This window comes from Capsella rubella, unplaced genomic scaffold (genome assembly GCF_000375325.1).
Source record: "Capsella rubella cultivar Monte Gargano unplaced genomic scaffold, Caprub1_0 scaffold_5, whole genome shotgun sequence".
Taxonomy (NCBI): domain Eukaryota; kingdom Viridiplantae; phylum Streptophyta; class Magnoliopsida; order Brassicales; family Brassicaceae; genus Capsella; species Capsella rubella.
Window position 1 is genome coordinate 7,328,761 of NW_006238919.1, and position 16,943 is coordinate 7,345,703.

At 39.9% G+C, this 16,943-nt stretch overlaps 6 protein-coding genes across 7 annotated transcripts; 3 read left to right on the plus strand and 3 right to left on the minus strand.

The window, feature by feature from the left end:
* Positions 1–912: 912 nt before the first annotated feature.
* Positions 913–2,603, minus strand: LOC17885922 (UDP-glycosyltransferase 76E4). The gene is made up of 2 exons (XM_006291065.2): positions 1,989–2,603; positions 913–1,902 (listed from the first exon to the last, which is right to left on the minus strand). Exons 1-2 carry the CDS (start codon positions 2,464–2,466, stop codon positions 1,028–1,030), a joined length of 1,353 nt encoding a protein of 450 aa, XP_006291127.1. The 5' UTR covers positions 2,467–2,603; the 3' UTR covers positions 913–1,027.
* An 827-nt stretch (positions 2,604–3,430) lies between these two features.
* On the minus strand, positions 3,431–5,029 carry LOC17885322 (UDP-glycosyltransferase 76E5). Of its 2 annotated transcripts, XM_023782950.1 has the most exons (3): positions 4,763–5,029; positions 4,426–4,687; positions 3,431–4,339 (listed from the first exon to the last, which is right to left on the minus strand). In XM_023782950.1, exons 1-3 carry the CDS (start codon positions 4,901–4,903, stop codon positions 3,483–3,485), a joined length of 1,260 nt encoding a protein of 419 aa, XP_023638718.1. In that variant the 5' UTR covers positions 4,904–5,029; the 3' UTR covers positions 3,431–3,482. The 2 variants fall into 2 exon arrangements, with proteins under 2 accessions (XP_023638718.1, XP_006291138.1); XM_006291076.2 differs by having other exon boundaries at positions 4,426–5,029.
* Positions 5,030–5,632: 603 nt separating this feature from the next.
* LOC17885332 (protein TOC75-3, chloroplastic) lies at positions 5,633–9,206 on the minus strand. The gene is made up of 7 exons (XM_006290532.2): positions 7,950–9,206; positions 7,396–7,617; positions 7,203–7,310; positions 6,889–7,080; positions 6,563–6,811; positions 6,220–6,474; positions 5,633–6,128 (listed from the first exon to the last, which is right to left on the minus strand). Exons 1-7 carry the CDS (start codon positions 9,141–9,143, stop codon positions 5,889–5,891), a joined length of 2,460 nt encoding a protein of 819 aa, XP_006290594.2. The 5' UTR covers positions 9,144–9,206; the 3' UTR covers positions 5,633–5,888.
* Positions 9,207–9,755: 549 nt separating this feature from the next.
* Positions 9,756–11,510, plus strand: LOC17886350 (low-temperature-induced 65 kDa protein). Its single transcript, XM_006292675.2, has 5 exons — positions 9,756–9,875; positions 9,965–10,285; positions 10,381–10,871; positions 10,961–11,171; positions 11,253–11,510. The coding sequence occupies exons 1-5, from the start codon at positions 9,773–9,775 to the stop codon at positions 11,294–11,296; spliced, it is 1,170 nt and encodes a 389-aa protein (XP_006292737.1). The 5' UTR covers positions 9,756–9,772; the 3' UTR covers positions 11,297–11,510.
* Positions 11,511–11,985: 475 nt separating this feature from the next.
* LOC17884886 (receptor like protein kinase S.3) lies at positions 11,986–13,170 on the plus strand. Its single transcript, XM_023783461.1, has one exon. The coding sequence runs from the start codon at positions 11,986–11,988 to the stop codon at positions 12,973–12,975; it is 990 nt and encodes a 329-aa protein (XP_023639229.1). The 3' UTR covers positions 12,976–13,170.
* A 717-nt stretch (positions 13,171–13,887) lies between these two features.
* Positions 13,888–16,457, plus strand: LOC17885568 (protein plastid transcriptionally active 16, chloroplastic). Its single transcript, XM_006290274.2, has 5 exons — positions 13,888–14,430; positions 14,676–15,146; positions 15,273–15,341; positions 15,434–15,492; positions 15,601–16,457. Exons 1-5 carry the CDS (start codon positions 13,999–14,001, stop codon positions 16,298–16,300), a joined length of 1,731 nt encoding a protein of 576 aa, XP_006290336.1. The 5' UTR covers positions 13,888–13,998; the 3' UTR covers positions 16,301–16,457.
* The last annotated feature ends 486 nt before the right edge of the window (positions 16,458–16,943 follow it).

The window sequence follows — 16,943 nt, forward strand, 5'->3', positions numbered from 1 at the left end:
TTCTGTTACTTGAAGTTTTCATTAGCTTTACTTTTCCTTTAGGAATTAAGCCTATTGTAACTGTATATTATATGCATGTACATGAGACATCACATGCATAGATTAAATTACTGGGAAGAAAAAAAAAAAATCCCTCATTGTCTGTCTTTCTTTAGCATATAACCTTCCAGGTAACATTCAAACAAATCAAGTGCTAATAACGCAATTGGTAAAGATCTCTAACAAAAGCTTAGAGGTCACCAGTTCTAATAGTGCTTGGGACGAGACCATATAATATGTTCTGGTCTCGGGTTTGAGAAGATCTATTCAAACAAAAGCTTGGTCTTGATACTAAACTATTCCAAGTGTCTTTTTTTCCTATGACATCTACTAGAAGGAAATTAGAAAATCCCATTTGCATTGGGAAATTTCTGAAATCTTCATTTTATATAGTAAGTGTTCCTCGTGGGAAATTTAAATAATCATTTCAACAGAAGGAAGAAAACTTTATGTTTCCTTTGTATGTTTGTTTTTAGCTCAAATAAGAATTGGTGGCTTTTAGCGACATTGGGTAGGTTTTTTTTTGTATTTTCTAAGATATTGATAGTATGGCAAGACTAAAGAGAGTATACATATAGACGTAGGTCACCAAACACGAAATATTCAACAAAAGTGGTTACATGCATAGACATATTTTTTTGTCCGTATAGAGTTAGCTAGGTTAGGTTAGACTAGTATTAATTTATGCAAAATGCTTGTATGGACGTACCATTGTTAGAGTTTGTAGAGCACTTGTAAGCGTTTCTGCAATGTTTTGGTCTAGCCAGTAGCAATTATATGCAGATGATACGTATGGTTTGTGAGATAATGTTTCTTCGGAAATTAAAATGGAAGTCATATTTCGACTACCTCGTGAAATAAGAAACAACAACATGCGTGTAACGTAATATATAAAAGAGGCATTCGAGAATTCGAATAACAAATCAAGCTTGATATACGTATTAATCAATGCTCTCTTATGATACGTACATGAAGTTCAACAACTTTACTATGTGCTCAAGTGTGTGACAAGCTCATCCAATGCATTGTATGAGGAGCCTCCACTTCTAGTAGAGGCTTTGACTTTCTCTTTCAAACCGAGGGCTCTCTCCCTCATGCCTGCGCCTTCCTCATCCACAATCAATCTCTTCACAGCTCTCTCAACCTCTCCTCTTTCCACTTCACCTTCAAGATGAATCCCTACACTCCAACCACTTACTATATACTTAGCGTTCAACTTCTGCTCTCCTTGAAAGGGCCTGCAAATCATTGGAACTCCTTCTGCAATGCTCTCGAGTATTGAGTTCCATCCACAGTGGCTCCAAAAGCCTCCCACTGAAGGATGTCCAAGTACTTCTATTTGTGGTGCCCATTTCACAACATACCCTTTCTCTGAGACCATCCTAATGACTTCTTTTGGCAATGACTCTATCCATTCGAAGCCTGCGATAGAGCCAGGTCGGATTACCCATAAGAAAGGCTGGTTGCTGCTACATAATCCCCAAGCCATCTCCAACACTTCTTTGGTTTCCATTTGTACCATGCTCCCCAAGCTAATGTATATGACTGACCTCGGTTTTTGCTTGTTCAGCCATTCGATGCAGCTCATGTCCTCTTCTAGTAAATTAGGTCCCGAAGATGAAGCTGAAATGTGTAGAGGGCCTAATGGATACACCGGAATGCTGATTTCTTGTTGCAGCCTTGTCAAAGACGAGCTCTCTAGACAGGTAACAGTGTTGATAATAACAGCTGAGGCTGTTCTTTTGTTGACTATTTCTCTAATGAGCTCTATAAGTCTTTCTAGTGGCCCAAATCCTGCAGTTGGTAGGTCTTTGTAACTTAAAGGATGCAAGTTTTCCACTAACTTGTTTTGTAGTTCAGGATCTACAATGTCAAAAAAAAAAATGATGTTGAGCAAAAGTTAAAGAACCGGATTTATATATAATGGGTAATAAGCTAGGTTTTGGTACCTTGCATGTCAATCAAGAACTTCTTGGGATTGAGTTTGCTTATAACATAGCAGCAAACTTTATGTATAGCAGTTTGAGTGCTGAAGATGAGACTAGGAAGCTTCAACTCCGTAGCTGCAGCTCCACTAAAGTACATGAACTCATCGTATATGATACATGCAATATCATTGCCTCCTTGTATCAACAACTGAGTTATACAGTCCTTGAAGCCCGCCTCGTTGGTTTTGTTGAGCCTTATTAGATACTCCACTGGTTCAAGTGCTTCATCTTGAAAAAGTGATACGCTTTTTGGTATAGTGAAAAATTCAAAACCAGAAGAGTGTTGCCAAGAGCTTACTTGATTGGACTCTACCTGAGCAACTGTGATTGAGAAGCCCTTCAAGTTAAGAACTCTACCGAGTTGCATCATTGGAGTGATATGTCCATGTAACGGAAGAGGAACCAACACTATCCTTCTCTTCGTTGCACTTTTCTCCATTTCTTTTCTCTCTCTCAATGCATAAGAGCTTCAAATATTTTGTTTGTCAAAATTTCATTTTTTCTTCATTTCTAAATGATACTTAAATCAGTATTATTGAAGGTTACATTATCTTCAAAAGATGACTTTTATTATTAATAATTACGCGTGTTCCTCGTTAACCTTTCTTATTCTTTAAGTAGTTAGTTTCCATTGTATTGGAGAGCCACGCTAATGAATATTATATATGCCACACAAGGATCTGAATTTTTTCTTTTGACACAATTAGATAATAACTAAACCAGCTAAACTAATAAACTCCTCTAATTTTGTTTGTTTTAGTTGTATTATTTGTATATGATTCTCTGCACATTATAAGACATATCACATGTCCTTAGATTAGAATAGTCTTGCTGTGACATTATAAGACAATCACATGTGCTTAGCTTAGATTAGTCTTTCTGTGAAAGTGAAGGTCCCTATTGTTCTTTCTTGGCAATGAAGTTGTTCACACATGGAACATCAATAATTCTCAAATTATGACATGGTCAAAGGCTGTGGCCCGTGAAGATAATATTTTGTATATTATTAAGTATTTTTGGCTGGTGGTGTACATATCATTGCCTAAAATATATTTGGTTAATATAAAATAAAACGATGAATAAGGTTTTATATGTTTGTGTGAGAGTTAAGTACTATTCCTCGTTTTCCTAGCCTTCTTTAACCTATAACATTATATCGTGTTGCCGTGTTGGATAGTAACATTATGTCTTTACCATCTGATTGGTCTGAGATCTGTAATGATATAACTTTGATCTTCTAATTAATCTTGAGATGACTCGTATTTTGTGTAGATGTTAATCTATTTGCTGCTGTTAATGTTTTGGAGAACTGTGTTTTAAGTTAAATTGTTATTTACTTGGATAATACGTAAACAAACAATAATATTTTCAAGATTAAGCTTAATCTTTTATGTTTACATGAAGATCACCAGATTTACTTTATGATTTCTAGTGTCTAATAAGCATCTTTTTTTTTCAATCTGTGTTCAAGTGGTTGACAAGCTCAGTCAATGCATTGTATGAGGATCCTCCATTTCTTACAGAAGAAATGAGCTTCTCTTTAAGAACAATAGCTCTCTCCCTCATCAATACACCTTCATCATCCATGATCAACTTCTTCACAGCTCTCTCTACTACTCCTCTTTCCACTTCACCTTGAAGTAGAATCCCTATTCTCCAAACATTTTCTATATACACTGCGTTTAAATTCTGCTCACCGTTAAAAGGCCTGCAGATCATTGGAACTCCTTCCGCGATGCTCTCTAGTGTTGAGTTCCATCCACAGTGGCTCCAGAAGCCTCCCACTGCAGGATGTGCAAGAACTTCACTCTGCGGTGCCCATTTCACAATGTATCCTCTTTCTGAGACCATCTTACTGACTTCCTCTGGCAATGACTCGTATCCATTTCGGATGACCCATAAGAAAGGTTGGTTACTATCACACAACCCCCAAGCCATCTCTAAAACTTCCTTAGTTCCCATGTCAAATATGCTTCCCAAGCTTATGTATATAACTGACCTTGGTTTCTGCTTGTTCAGCCATTCAATGCAGCTCTTGTCCTCTTCAAGTAAACTATAAGTTGCTGAAGCAGCTGTAATGTGAAGAGGGCCTAATGTGTACACTGGAATTCCAAAATCTTGTTGCATTCGTGTTAGAGACAAGCTCTCTAGACAACTCACTGTGTTAACTATAACAGCAGAAGATGTTCTTCTGTTGAGTACTTCCTTACAAAGCTCCACAAATCTATCTAGTGGTCCAAATCCTGCAATTGGTAGGTCTTTGTAACGTAATGGATGTAAATTTTCCACTAACTTGTTCTGTAATTCAAGATCTGCAAAGTAAAAACAAATATATAAATGTTGAGCAAAAGGAGTTTGTATGTAGAATATGGGTGGGTAATAAGCTCGTTTTAGATACCTTCCATGTCAATCAAGAACTTCTTGGGATTGAGTTTGGTTAAAACAGAGAAGCAAGCTTTATGTGTAGCACTAGTAGTACTAAAGATAATACTTGGAACCTTAAACTCCTTAGCTGCAGCTTCACAAAAGTACATAAGATCGTCGTAGATGATACATGCAATATCATTACCTTGTTGTGTCAACAACTGACTTATACAGTCCTTGAAGCTTGCCTCGCTGGTATTGTTGTTCTTTATCAAGAACTCGACAGGTCCGAGTGCCTCGATTTCAGACAACGGTAAGCTTTCTGTTATGGTGATAAATTGAAAACCAGGGAAGTGTTGCCATGAGCTTACTGGATTGAGCTGCCCTAAAGCAACTGTGATTGAGAAGCCTTTTAAGGTAAGGGCTTTTCCGAGCTGCATCATCGGGGTTACATGTCCTTGTAATGGAAGGGGAACCAACACTATCCTTCTCTTATGTTCTATATTCTCCATTTCTAGACTCGATTTCTCTTTCTCTCTTATGTAAATAAGTGACCCAATTATTACTAAAATCTCATTGGCAATGGGAGTTTCACAATCTTCCAAAGAAGACTATATTCACAATTAAGAGTATCTCTCTCTATTTTCATATTCCATTTTAGATTAGTAACCCTTCCATTGTATTGGATAGCCACGCTTCTGAAGAGAGTGACTAAAAATATTATGTCAGAAATGCCAGAAAGGAAAGTTGTTTGTTTGTTCTGACACACACATGGAGTTGGAGTTTGTGGTCTTATTATATGTGTTCTGTGTTTTTGCTCCATAATAACACAACACAAATAAATAAACAAACATGTAGTAATGACCCACAACACGTAAACATCACAATGTAAGTAACTAGTGATGTATGTGAGTTGTAGACTTTGTAATATAAAATCGCTGATACTCTTGTAATTTACCTGCTTTCATCTCCGAGTTACGGTTTCTACAAACCCTAGCTAGAAGCGTCAGACAATGACCTATTTCAAGGCACGACCGATCTACGTAAGCTCATATGGCTGAGACATGTCTTCGGGAAGTTCGTAGGAGAATTGCTAATTGGGACACGATTAACCTGCAGACCTTGAGGTCTATCTCATCCAAAATAATCCAAGTAGACGTCGGACCAATACAAAGTCTCAGTCTCATCATTACTCAGCTTGTCATACTATCTATGATTCAATTTTTCGTATGTATGTCAAAAATACTCAAATCAGTGTCTCTAACGGACACGTTTAACTTCAAACAATGAACTTTACGAAGAAGAAACACTTTCCCGATTCTTAGCACAACTCATCAACGTCAGCAAACACTAACATTAAGCAATTATTGAAAAAGATGTAGAAACAAAACAAAAAAAAAACCACAAAAGAAAAAAAGACTGGAAAAATAGCAGATCCTTCCGATAGAAAATGGAAAGCCTAAGGTGTGGATTTCATTAACTTACTTCTCCATTACCTTAATACCTCTCTCCAAACCGGAAGAACAGAGCACCAGTTCCGTTGTTGTGATCTACAGCATACTCAGCTCGGACCAAACCGAGTTTCACACCTGCACCGTAGGACGAACCCTGTCCCGTTCTCCTGTAGACTGCTGTCGGGTTTCCCTTCACGTCCTTTGAGCTTCCTAAATCATTTCCATGCTCAACAAACGCGTAGACATGCGTGTTCTTCACAGGTATTCTGATCTCAGCACCAAGCTGCAATATATGAAACCAATTAATTAGACACACATTTTCTCTGTTTTAGAGAAAAATATACTGTTTTTGTTTTGTGTGTTTGTTGTATTACCTCGGCAATGTTTCTAGCAGCGCCGAGCTCACCCATGTTGTAGCCACGGACTGAGTATGGACCACCAAGTACAAAAGCATCGTAGCTTGGAAGGTCACCAACGCAGCCTCCGTAATGTCCATGGAGGACTAGAACTGGTGGTGGTGGTTTACCAGCGCCTTCTTCTACTTGCCGCAGCTGAATGAATCTTGTCATGGTTAACTGGTGGCGGTTAAAGAAAGGGAATTTGCTCCCAATACCCAGTCCCTGATCCACCTGTGATTTGCAAATACATTGTGTAAAGCTTACAGAATACACATATGACTCATAATTATAATCTCATTTGATCATTAGCCAAGCAAACCTGGAAGACAGTTCTCTCTCCAACAACTGCCCCATTAACAAATTTGGTATTGTCACGGGTAATGTTGGCTTGTAGAAAAGCCATTCGATCGATACCAGTACCACTGAGAGTTGTTGGAGGTCCATCAGCACTGATTCCACCGCTAGGTAGTAGCCTCTGACCATTCGCAGCAATGTGACTGCTTTCATCTCTGGTTGTTATCTCCTCCATCACAAGTCCATATGTAAACTTACTTTGACGTGTGAAGTTCTGCATGAAAACATGTTTCAGTTAAGTGTTTGTAGGAAAAACAAGTCGACTATGGCACTGAGTGTTGGTAAGCTTACCTCAGTTATATTAGCTTTCAGACCAGCTCGATCAACCCAAATTGGAGGAACTTCCTCAACACCGGGTCCTCCCGTGAATACTGGGCTAAGTTTGCGGCTGTTGAAGCAGCTCGTTTTGAATGTACGGTTACGAGGATTGTAAACACCATCCAGATACGGGTGCACGTACTCAAGCTTAAATGAAAGATCATCCTGAGAAAGAAAAAATATAACATAAGGTTTGCCCATAGCACATAAACACAGAAATAGATGGAGGTATCTATTGAAAAAATTGAGCCATAGATGTATCAACAATGTAAGCTGATTTAATGTACCTGAGGATTCAAGAAGTTGCTAGTGGTCACTGAACCCATGAGTGACCTATTAAGACCCTGGAGGTTTCGATGTTCAAAAGTAACAGACCCACCTGGCTGGAATGAAGCCTGATGCATATAAACAATGACTATCAAACACAATGGAATATCCGAATTTGAAAATATATACTTATTTCGGTAAGAGGATTCATACCAGTGTGGGAGCTCCTCCACGCCCAGGAACGATACTCCATTCAGTACTGACTTCAGCTGACTTCTGCTCTAGCTCTTTCAGCTTGATCTCAACGATAATTCCTCCTTCGTTTTTCTCATCTGGCCGTGGATTGACTTCAATATTAGAGAACAGACCTAAAGAGTTGATGTTCCTGAGAGCTTGTTTCCCAGCTTCAATGTTAAAAACATAGCCTTGGCGGAGCTGTCGATAAAACATCAATGAAACACAGATACTATCACCAAATATAACATAACAAATGGGATATATCATAACATGTCTGGAATATGGAAACATTTGTCATGTGTGTTCATTGTAGCAATTAAACCTTTTACAACCATCAAATTAATATCAAGTTCGAGCTAAAAGTCTGTCAATTTTTTCCTGATCTCCATCAGTCTATAACCTAACTACATTTTCGTCATAATCCTATACCACTGAGGCCATCAAATTTACTGCCAGAATCAGAAACATAACAACAACGAACTAAACATAACTAATGACACATCTGACATAGCAGAACTTGAGACACATACCTGCTTAGGCAATTCCCTACGCACCACAGGAACTTGAGTGTTCCCTTCAACCACATTACCAAGCTTATCTTGAAACTGAATGACCAGCTGAGTAATATCACCTTCCACAACTTCACAAACAACCTCCTTAGTGTTCAAATTCCCAAAATTCACAACTTGAGCACAAGCATACCCTTCGTCATGATACCATTTCTGAACACGGTCTCTAATCCTCTGCAAAAGCCTCGCACTAACTTTCCCTTGGTCCCTCAGCATCTGCATCACCTCACCATACACAGGTGCAGGCAACAAACACGGCCGCGCCCTGTCAATTCTCCTCTTGTAGTCCTTCTCCAAGCTCCTGTAATACTCAAGCTTCTCTTTATCCGTCATATCTGAGTCCATCTCAATTGGCTTCGACTGCACCATTAACCCAACGTTGATACATCGGAACCTATCAGCAGATTGCCATGTACTCTCAGCAAACGAGATTGTAACACCTAGGGTTCCGTCAGGTTTCGTTTTCCCTTCCAAATCAACCTTCTCGAACATTCCACAAGTAGCTAGGGTTTCAAGCTCCTTCTGCAATTGAGCTTTAGTGTAAACACCACCGGGCCTAATCGAAACCATCTCGAAGAAGGAATCTTCAGTACCAATTGTTGTTTGTCTCCGTCGATCAAAGAACATAATATCAGAAACCTTATACTTTTTGAAACCACTAAGCTTGTTCAATTGCACAACGATGTTCGCCGGTAAACCATGAGAATCCCAATCCGGTGACTGTTCTTCATCAGCAACAGCCGGCGCCGGAGAAAACAATTTCCCCCAAAACCCACCATCATTACCATCTCCACCACCGCCTCCACCACCAAACCCACCGAAATTCCCATCTCCTCCTCCACCTCCACCACCGCTCAGAACCGACGGAAGATTCGAGATTCGGAATAGAAAGAAGGACGCAGCGGACGAGACTGAGGCTACGGCAAGAGGTTTAGCTAGGTTTTTAAGAAGAGAATCCTTTGGAGAAGGCTCAGTATCTCGGCTAGGTAAGCTACTACTGCATTTTATCGATGGGACGCGAGGAGACGGTGAGGAGATGCGAGGAAGACGAGAAGTGGAAGGAGAAAGAAATTTCCGGCGAGAAGAGAGAGGAGTAGGATTGGTAGAGCTAGTCGCCGCCGGGATAAGCTTCCCGTTGACGGAGAAGGCGGCCATGGGCGGAGAAGGAAGAGGGATAGATAAGGTTTTAGAGAGAAGAAGAAGAAGGTAGTGTACTTTTTGGCTTCGGCGAAAGCTTATGTGTACTTTTGGGTTTTAAGCAGGTAAAGAGAGACTTTCCTTTAGACTACATCCCGTTTTCTGTATCTACATAAGAAACACGTGCCGTTTTTATTAGCTGTAAACAGTATGCATGCTAAGCAATGTATGTCCGTCTCTGTATTTCACATTTGTTACTTTGGACTGACCTAGACCTATTTAAGTTGAATTTCAGGTGTGACAGTCTTGCTTGAGTTTACTAGAGACTGTCTTTGTGATTTCTGGTTCTAATTTTGTTTTAAGTAGAAAACTCTATAAATGTGAGTCCTATAATTCAGCTCAAAACGTCAATATCTCAGGCAAAGAGACTTTGTCTTCCCTTTAATTATGCTTCTCCAGTTTTCTTAGACCATGACTATTTTTAAGCATTTCTTCTTTATGGAATGTCCAAGAACCTCGGAGGAACAAGACTCATGTGGACGGACAAGCATACCTTTTCTTGTCTTATATTTATCTTATGTTGTTCTCTTAGGATCAGAGTTCCCAAACAGAAGATTTAGAAAACTTTTCTTTTGCCTTTTTATCAAATGTCGCGTCAACTTGACCCGGTCGCAGAGCTCGAGAGCTTAAAAACACATGTTGATCATTCTGGAAATCCTAGCTTCTCAACACTTGGACAGCGTCACCAATGTAAGTCTCTGTTATTGCATTAATCTAATTTGTTTGTGATTTATTGATTTTGATGTTCTTGGACGCAAAATCTTGGGGTGTTTTTTTAGCTGGTGAAGCTTCAAAGAGGTCGCCTTCTGGTTCACCAAGAAAGGAAAACGAAGGAGAACATTCACACCACAAGAAATCTCTGTTCTCTAAAATGAAGGATAAGGCGAAAAAACTGCAGCACAGCCTCAGCGCCAAGAAGAGACATGATGAAGAAGGTGATGCAACCATGTCACCCTTTAGCAGATCCGAAGACCATGAAGTTAGAGAAGGAGGTTATGCATCGCTTTCACCACGTGACAACTCGAAAGACCGTAAAATCAGAGAAGAAGGAGGACTAGAAGAGGAACAAGAAGAAGATCCTGAATATCTTGGAGCCCCAAGTAATATCAAATTAAGCAAAAGCTACATAATTATCAATAATCTTTGTTTTGATATTGCTCAAGACTGATCGATCTTTCTTGTGTGTTATGTCCAGTGTATGAATCAAAGAAGGCGCCTGAAGAGTTGAAGAAGACTGCGAGGCAGCATCCGCGGGAAAATCCTGTGATCACTGAGACGAATGTTTTGTCTGTTCTCCCAACCAAACACGGCGCTGAACATGAACAAAAAGACTGTACTGGTTCCAACACAGAACGTCCTGTGTTCTCTGAGAAGAATGTTTTGTCTGATGTCAAACAAGAGAAGCCTGCTGACTCCGAAACAACAACATTAACAAGATCCGTGGATGAGACGACAGGGAAAGAATTCACAAGCCAGCAACCTATTAGTCCAAGCAAGACCGTAACAGAAACCGTGACAGAGAAGCTAGCACCTGCTTATGCCAAAGTCTCTGACGCAACTAACGCTATAACTAAGAAGATTCAAGATATGGCTTTTCCAGAATCAACAGAGCCAGAAGATGAGATAAACGATGTTTCAGAAATAAACACTGCTGGAACTAACCAGCCAACTGGCTTCAATACCAAGGTGCTATAACTTGTTTATATGTGTTTGTGCCTATAGGTAAGTGCATCATTCAATCAATCATCTTGTGTTTGTAAATATGTTATGACCAGGTGTGGGACAAAGGCGTATCAATGAAGGAATACATATCCCAGAAGTTTGAGCCTAGCGAAGACGATAGAGAACTTTCTCGAGTAATATCTGAAGCTATTAGTCCTCGTAAAGCTTCTTCTCAGGCTACAAGTTTTGGTGCAGCCACAACCATGGCACCTGCTCCAAATTCAGCAGACAACAAAGCTCCCCTTTTAGCCAACACGAATGAAAGTGAGTTCCTATTTTAAGCCACAACTAAAACAATTTGATATAACCATTTTGTATTATTCTAATGCATTTGTTTTGCTGCAGTTGTTGAAGAAGAAAATCATGGGAAGATACTTCAACCAAACTAAAGAACAGATCATAGGGTTTCTTTAATATGTGTATTGTTTACAAACCCTCTATGCAAGAAAGAGGCTATCTATTTCAATCCTCTTTTCCCCCTATTAGTAATGTTATCTTACCAAATCCAAGATTCATATTTAGCTGAAGTCTGTTGTATACATAAGAGATTCAAGATTCTAATACATCTTTTGTTTTTTCTTGTTCTTTACTTTACTCTATGCTGAGGAGGCAAAACATTTTGTTTGGTTTTTGTTTCCTTCCTTCCTTCTTGTAGTTGACTTCTGTAATAAGAAGAAAATATATATCAATCTTCAGAAAAAATATGTATTTGAATATTTAATTCCTCCAGGTGATCAAAGACATGAACATGTTCAATGTTGCAATATAAATTGCATTTAACGATACTGAAATCTTCTGAATGCAACTAGTAATGATTAAATACAATTTTAAGAGATTAATTATACGATTAAAGAACAAGAATGGACGGTTTTGTACAGCAGTTGACCTTCTCTTGAGAGTAAGTGGTCTGCAACTCATTCCCCACAACAACACAAATCACCAAACAGATACGGCTTGACAAAGTTGCAACAGACACAACATTGGTATTCACAAAATTGGTTCAAACAACAGAGTAAAAGCTGTCTTGAGAATCTGCAATAATCTGGCAAGTTTTTTCTTTAAGGTATATTTTTACAAAATGGGAGCAGCATTAAGATCAATGTATGTGAACAGCAAGTATGAAGAAGTCCGAGAAGAATGGGAGGAAGATTACAGCCCTCAGAGGTTTTCTTACAAAGCTCTCTACAAAGCCACCAAAGGATTCAAAGAGAGTGAGCTGCTCGGAACAGAGGCAAACGGTACAGTCTACAAAGGAAAGCTCTCTTCTAATGCACATATTGCTGTAAAGAGAGTTTCTTTGGATGCAGAACAAGATACCAAGCACCTGGTTTCTCAGATTGTTGGTGTTGGAAAGTTAAGGCACAAGAACCTTGTGCAGCTCTTAGGATACTGCAGAAGAAAAGGTGAACTACTCTTGGTCTATGACTATATGCCTTATGGAAACCTAGACGATTTCTTGTTTAACGACGAAAGGCCTAACCTTAGTTGGTCCCAAAGGTTTCACATCATCAAAGGAGTGGCTTCAGCTCTTCTATATTTGCATGAACAAATCGTTCTCCACCGAGATGTTAAAGCCGCAAATGTACTCTTGGATGAGGATTTAAACGGGCGGTTAGATTTTGGTCTAGCTAGATTAGGCACAAACAGGAATCCAATGCTTGGAAGCGTAGGTTATGTGGCTCCAGAGCTAATCATAACAGGAATGCCAACAACCAAAGCAGATGTTTATTCATTCGGAGCATTACTACTAGAGTTTGCATGTGGAAGAATGTTTATAGAGTATCCCGGGAAGCCTGAAGAGTTTAACTTGATCAGCTGGGTGTGTCAATGCTGTAAAAGAGGGAACTTGGTTGGTGCCCGCGATGCTAGACTGGAAGGAGATTACGTCTACAAGGAGATAGAGCTGGTACTGAAGCTTGGACTACTCTGCGCACAATACAATCCAGAGGACAGGCCTAGTATGTCCCAAGTGGTAAACTATCTTGAAGGAAATGATGTTTTGCCTGAGATGCCTCCAGACACACCCGGGATCAGTATTCCAACACCGTACAATGAAGTTCTTGCGTAGCACCACTTCTTCTAGTGCCAGGAAAGAACAGAACAGAACAGAACAGTCCACTTCTCTCAAGAACCTTCAAAAATACGCACAACCAAGAAACAACATCATTGGAAGAACGGTATAGTTTCGGCCGCAACTTCTTTTTACAGTTTTTCCAACTTTTATATGTCCACTATGTATACATTGAAAGATAAAATACGTCCCTATGGTACGGGACAAGCTTGTATTTATCTAATGCTATGAAAGTTTTTAACAAACGTGTTACAATCATGTCACAAGTAAGAGAGTTGTTCTGTGATTCTCAATAGCAGATTCTCAGAATAGCTTTAAGAAGCTCTATTCCTCTCCATTGCATCCACAGTAGTAGAGGAGAAGTATGTTGCGTAATAAACAAGATATTTCTGGAGTTCAACATGTGAATGTTCTTGAACTTGCAGCATAAGGATCATATGTCTTTACTTTTTTACACATTCGACGTTAGTTACAGCTTTAAAAAAAAAGGTTACATAGTATGTGTTACAAATGAACAACTGGATTATATTGTGTGTGCGATCATTAATGGACAACAACACGTTTTGTTACAAAAAAAAAAAAGGTTTAGTCTTTCTAATTCTCTTCTTGATTGCATGAAAGTTTGTTGTATCACTTATTAATTATTAGGTAGTGAAAACAAATTATGTTTTCATGGGCCTTTGCTTAACTAACAAAAAACTTTGGGATGGATTTTGATATTACGTGAAACTATTGTGGCAAAAGTTATAAGTATTTTAACATCTAGGCCCCGCAATATCAAGATTCTGTGGCGAAAAGTTCAGACCAAGCTACACCAAGATATGTTGTTGACGTGTCACGATGTTATTGGCTATGAATCCGTTTCGGATAACAAAAGCATCTCTCTGTGGAAACACACAAACACAAGAACTGTCTTGTGCACTCTATCATCGCCATGGTGTCTCATCTTCAATGTATGGCATCTACATTGTTTACTTGAGGTACAAGAAAACGGTTTAAGCTCGTTGGTGATCTCTTCTAATGGCTTCTAGTTCAACTTCATTCCTGTTAACCACCGCGCCACCGCAGGGTGTCCGGTTTAACCCGAGAAAACCTAGGTTAACCGTGTGGGCTAAGCAAACGGCGTTTCAACTGGGGAAAACGAAGGGCGGTGATGATGACTCGGAGGCTAAACAAACCGGTAAATCTTCAGATTCGAAACCATTCGGGTTCAATTTCGGTAAGTTACCGGACATGAAGTCACTCATGCCGGTGGTGACAAACCCTTCCACCGGTTTAGTGTTTGGTAATAACAGAAAGAAAGATCCTGGTACGGTTTTTGTGGCCGGTGCTACGGGACAAGCTGGTATACGCATAGCTCAAACGCTCTTGCAACGAGGATTCAGCGTTCGAGCTGGCGTTCCTGACCTTGGAGCCGCCCAAGACCTCGCTCGTGTTGCGGCCACTTACAAGGTCCGCTTGTTTTGTTTTGTTTTTGAGTCCCACGATTCGTATAATCTTAACGTGATAATGATGATCTTGATTTTTAGACGCAATTAATCGCATTTCAGATATTAAGACAGCGATAACAGTTACACCTTTGATTTAGCGATATAAAAACGCATTTTGGTTTTAGATTATTATGCTTTGACTTCGCATGTGAACTCGGGGTGGCGTTTGGCGTTTTGATTATGGTTTGACGCTCAGCTTTTCAACAGATTTTATCAAATGAGGAAGTCAAGAGGCTAAACGCTGTTCAATCAACTTTCCAAGACGCTGAATCAATCGCAAAAGCCATAGGAAACGCGACCAAAGTTGTGGTTACGGTCGGGGCGACAGAGAACGGTCCTGACGCACCAGTCTCGACCTCAGACGCTTTGCTCGTGGTCCAAGCGGCTGAGCTTGCTGGCGTAAACCATGTTGCAATCGTGTACGATGGTAGCATCAGCGGATCCACGTACAACGTGCTAGACGGTATTACTTCGTTTTTTGGGAACCTTTTCGCAAAATCTCAGCCATTGACTATCTCTGACCTCATCGAGAAAGTAGCTCAAACCGATGTGGCGTACACGCTCATAAAGACGAGCTTGACGGAGGATTTCTCCCCGGAGAAATCTTATAACGTCGTCGTTTCAGCTGAAGGGAGTAACAGCGGCAGTGGCAGTAGTTCGTCGTCCGAGGCCTACAAAGTAATGTAATGTATGCGATAAAAAAGGGATTATTATCATACATTACATTGAAACTAAATCATTTGTTTATAGATTGGTTTTGATTAATGGGTTGATTAACTTGTTTGGTGTTCTGTTTACGACCAGGTTCCCAAGTTGAAGATTGCGTCGCTGGTTGCAGACATGTTTGCTAACACGGCCGTGGCAGAAAATAAGGTAGCGTATAGCACAAGTAACTCACTCGTCAAGTTGTGTTCGTGTATGCGCTCAAAATCTTGATGATATTAGTTCTGTGTCTCCTTTTTCAGGTGGTGGAAGTTTCTACAGATCCATCAGCACCGTTGAGGCCAGTAGATGAGCTATTCAGGTAAATGAGTCCTCTTCTTGATTGATTCAAAAGACAATTGTTGTATTGCTTGTGAGTTTATAGCTTAATAAGTTATGTGTCAACTTCGTTTAATGAAATATATGATAGTGTAATCCCGGAAGATGGGAGGAGAAAAGTATACGCAGATGCGATCGCAAAGGCAAGAGCCGAGGAAGAAGCTAAAGTTGCAGCTGAGAGAGCCCGAGAAGCAGCAGAAGAAGCGAAAGAGCTTGAGAAACAAATGCAAAAGCTCTCTTCAAAAGAAGCAGAAGCTGCTAGTTTAGCTGAGGATGCCAAGCAGAAAGCAGATGCCGTGGGAATCACCGTGGACGGTCTATTTAGCAAGGCTAAAGATATCGGATCGGGTCTCTCCTGGAATAAACTCGGTTCTCAATTCGCTACCGCGGTCCAGAACGCTTCAGAGGCAGAGAAAGAAGCAGAAGCTGAGGAAGCCGAGCAGAAAGCAGATGCCGTGGGAATCACAGTGGACGGTCTATTTAGCAAGGCTAAAGATATCGGCTCAGGTCTCTCCTGGAATAAACTCGGTTCTCAATTCACTACCGCAGTCCAGAACGCTTCAGAGGCACCTAAAGTACAGGTTGCTACGGTCAGAGGACAGGCGAAAGCGAGAAACTTGCCACCCAAGAAAGCAGTGGTGAAACAGAGAAACGTGAGCGCTAAACCCGCCACATCATCTCCTTTTGCATCCAAAAAGAAGGAAGAGCCTCTGAAGAAGCAGGAGAAAGAGGTGAGGAAAGTGTTTGGAGGACTGTTTAAACAAGAGACCATCTACGTCGACGACGACTAAAAAACGCCATAAACGATGCTGTTTTGGAGTTCCGTACAGTTTCCTTTTTTTATTTTACTTTCCTTGTGTTTCAAGTTAAATATCTGTAATCATATTTATTAAAAATTCCTTATGAAGTTATGATATAACGAAAAGGAAAATACAATATGAAGCAAAACACATTCGTAGAACAAAAAATAGAATAAAAAGGAGAAATCAAAAAACGCCTTTGAGATAAAGCATGAAGAGACAGAACAAGATGATAACAAGAATCCAAATCCCATCAGCTTGTTCGTTGACACCATGGTGAATTTGTTCAGCGTTGTTGTTAAGGAACATCATACCCATTACGACTAAGATGATGACGCAAACCGCTCCAGTTCCTAAGCCGCTTGGTCTGATATCAAACTTCTTCTGTGAAGCATTATTATTGCCGCTACTACAATAGCTTACCAAAGCCCAGAAAAGTCCAGCATACCCCAAAACTAAGATCTCAGCTAGTGGCATCTTTGATCTCTGATCTCTCTCTTTTGTGTTTGTGTTCTTAGACAAAGAAGAATTGAATACCCTTTGTGTTTCTGGCTACTCTTATTTATGATGCTTGTGTTGTTTGATCCTTTTTGTTAATTTGGTTTGCTTTCTATTTCTTTTCTTCTAATTTTCC

Coding starts and splice junctions, on each gene's coding strand:
- LOC17885922 (XM_006291065.2), bottom strand. CDS start 2,466: ATGGAGAAAAGTGCAACGAAGAGAAGGATAGTGTTGGTTCCTCTTCCG. Junction 1,903..1,988: donor GTTCTTGATTGACATGCAAG/GTACCAAAACCT, acceptor TTGACATTGTAG/ATCCTGAACTACAAAACAAG.
- LOC17885322 (XM_006291076.2), bottom strand. CDS start 4,903: ATGGAGAATATAGAACATAAGAGAAGGATAGTGTTGGTTCCCCTTCCA. Junction 4,340..4,425: donor GTTCTTGATTGACATGGAAG/GTATCTAAAACG, acceptor TTTACTTTGCAG/ATCTTGAATTACAGAACAAG.
- LOC17885332 (XM_006290532.2), bottom strand. CDS start 9,143: ATGGCCGCCTTCTCCGTCAACGGGAAGCTTATCCCGGCGGCGACTAGC. Junction 6,812..6,888: donor TGAAAGCTAATATAACTGAG/GTAAGCTTACCA, acceptor GTTTTCATGCAG/AACTTCACACGTCAAAGTAA. Junction 6,129..6,219: donor CTGCTAGAAACATTGCCGAG/GTAATACAACAA, acceptor CATATATTGCAG/CTTGGTGCTGAGATCAGAAT.
- LOC17886350 (XM_006292675.2), top strand. CDS start 9,773: ATGTCGCGTCAACTTGACCCGGTCGCAGAGCTCGAGAGCTTAAAAACA. Junction 9,876..9,964: donor ACTTGGACAGCGTCACCAAT/GTAAGTCTCTGT, acceptor GTGTTTTTTTAG/CTGGTGAAGCTTCAAAGAGG. Junction 10,872..10,960: donor CAACTGGCTTCAATACCAAG/GTGCTATAACTT, acceptor TGTTATGACCAG/GTGTGGGACAAAGGCGTATC.
- LOC17884886 (XM_023783461.1), top strand. CDS start 11,986: ATGGGAGCAGCATTAAGATCAATGTATGTGAACAGCAAGTATGAAGAA.
- LOC17885568 (XM_006290274.2), top strand. CDS start 13,999: ATGGCTTCTAGTTCAACTTCATTCCTGTTAACCACCGCGCCACCGCAG. Junction 15,147..15,272: donor CGTCGTCCGAGGCCTACAAA/GTAATGTAATGT, acceptor GTTTACGACCAG/GTTCCCAAGTTGAAGATTGC. Junction 15,342..15,433: donor CGGCCGTGGCAGAAAATAAG/GTAGCGTATAGC, acceptor CTCCTTTTTCAG/GTGGTGGAAGTTTCTACAGA.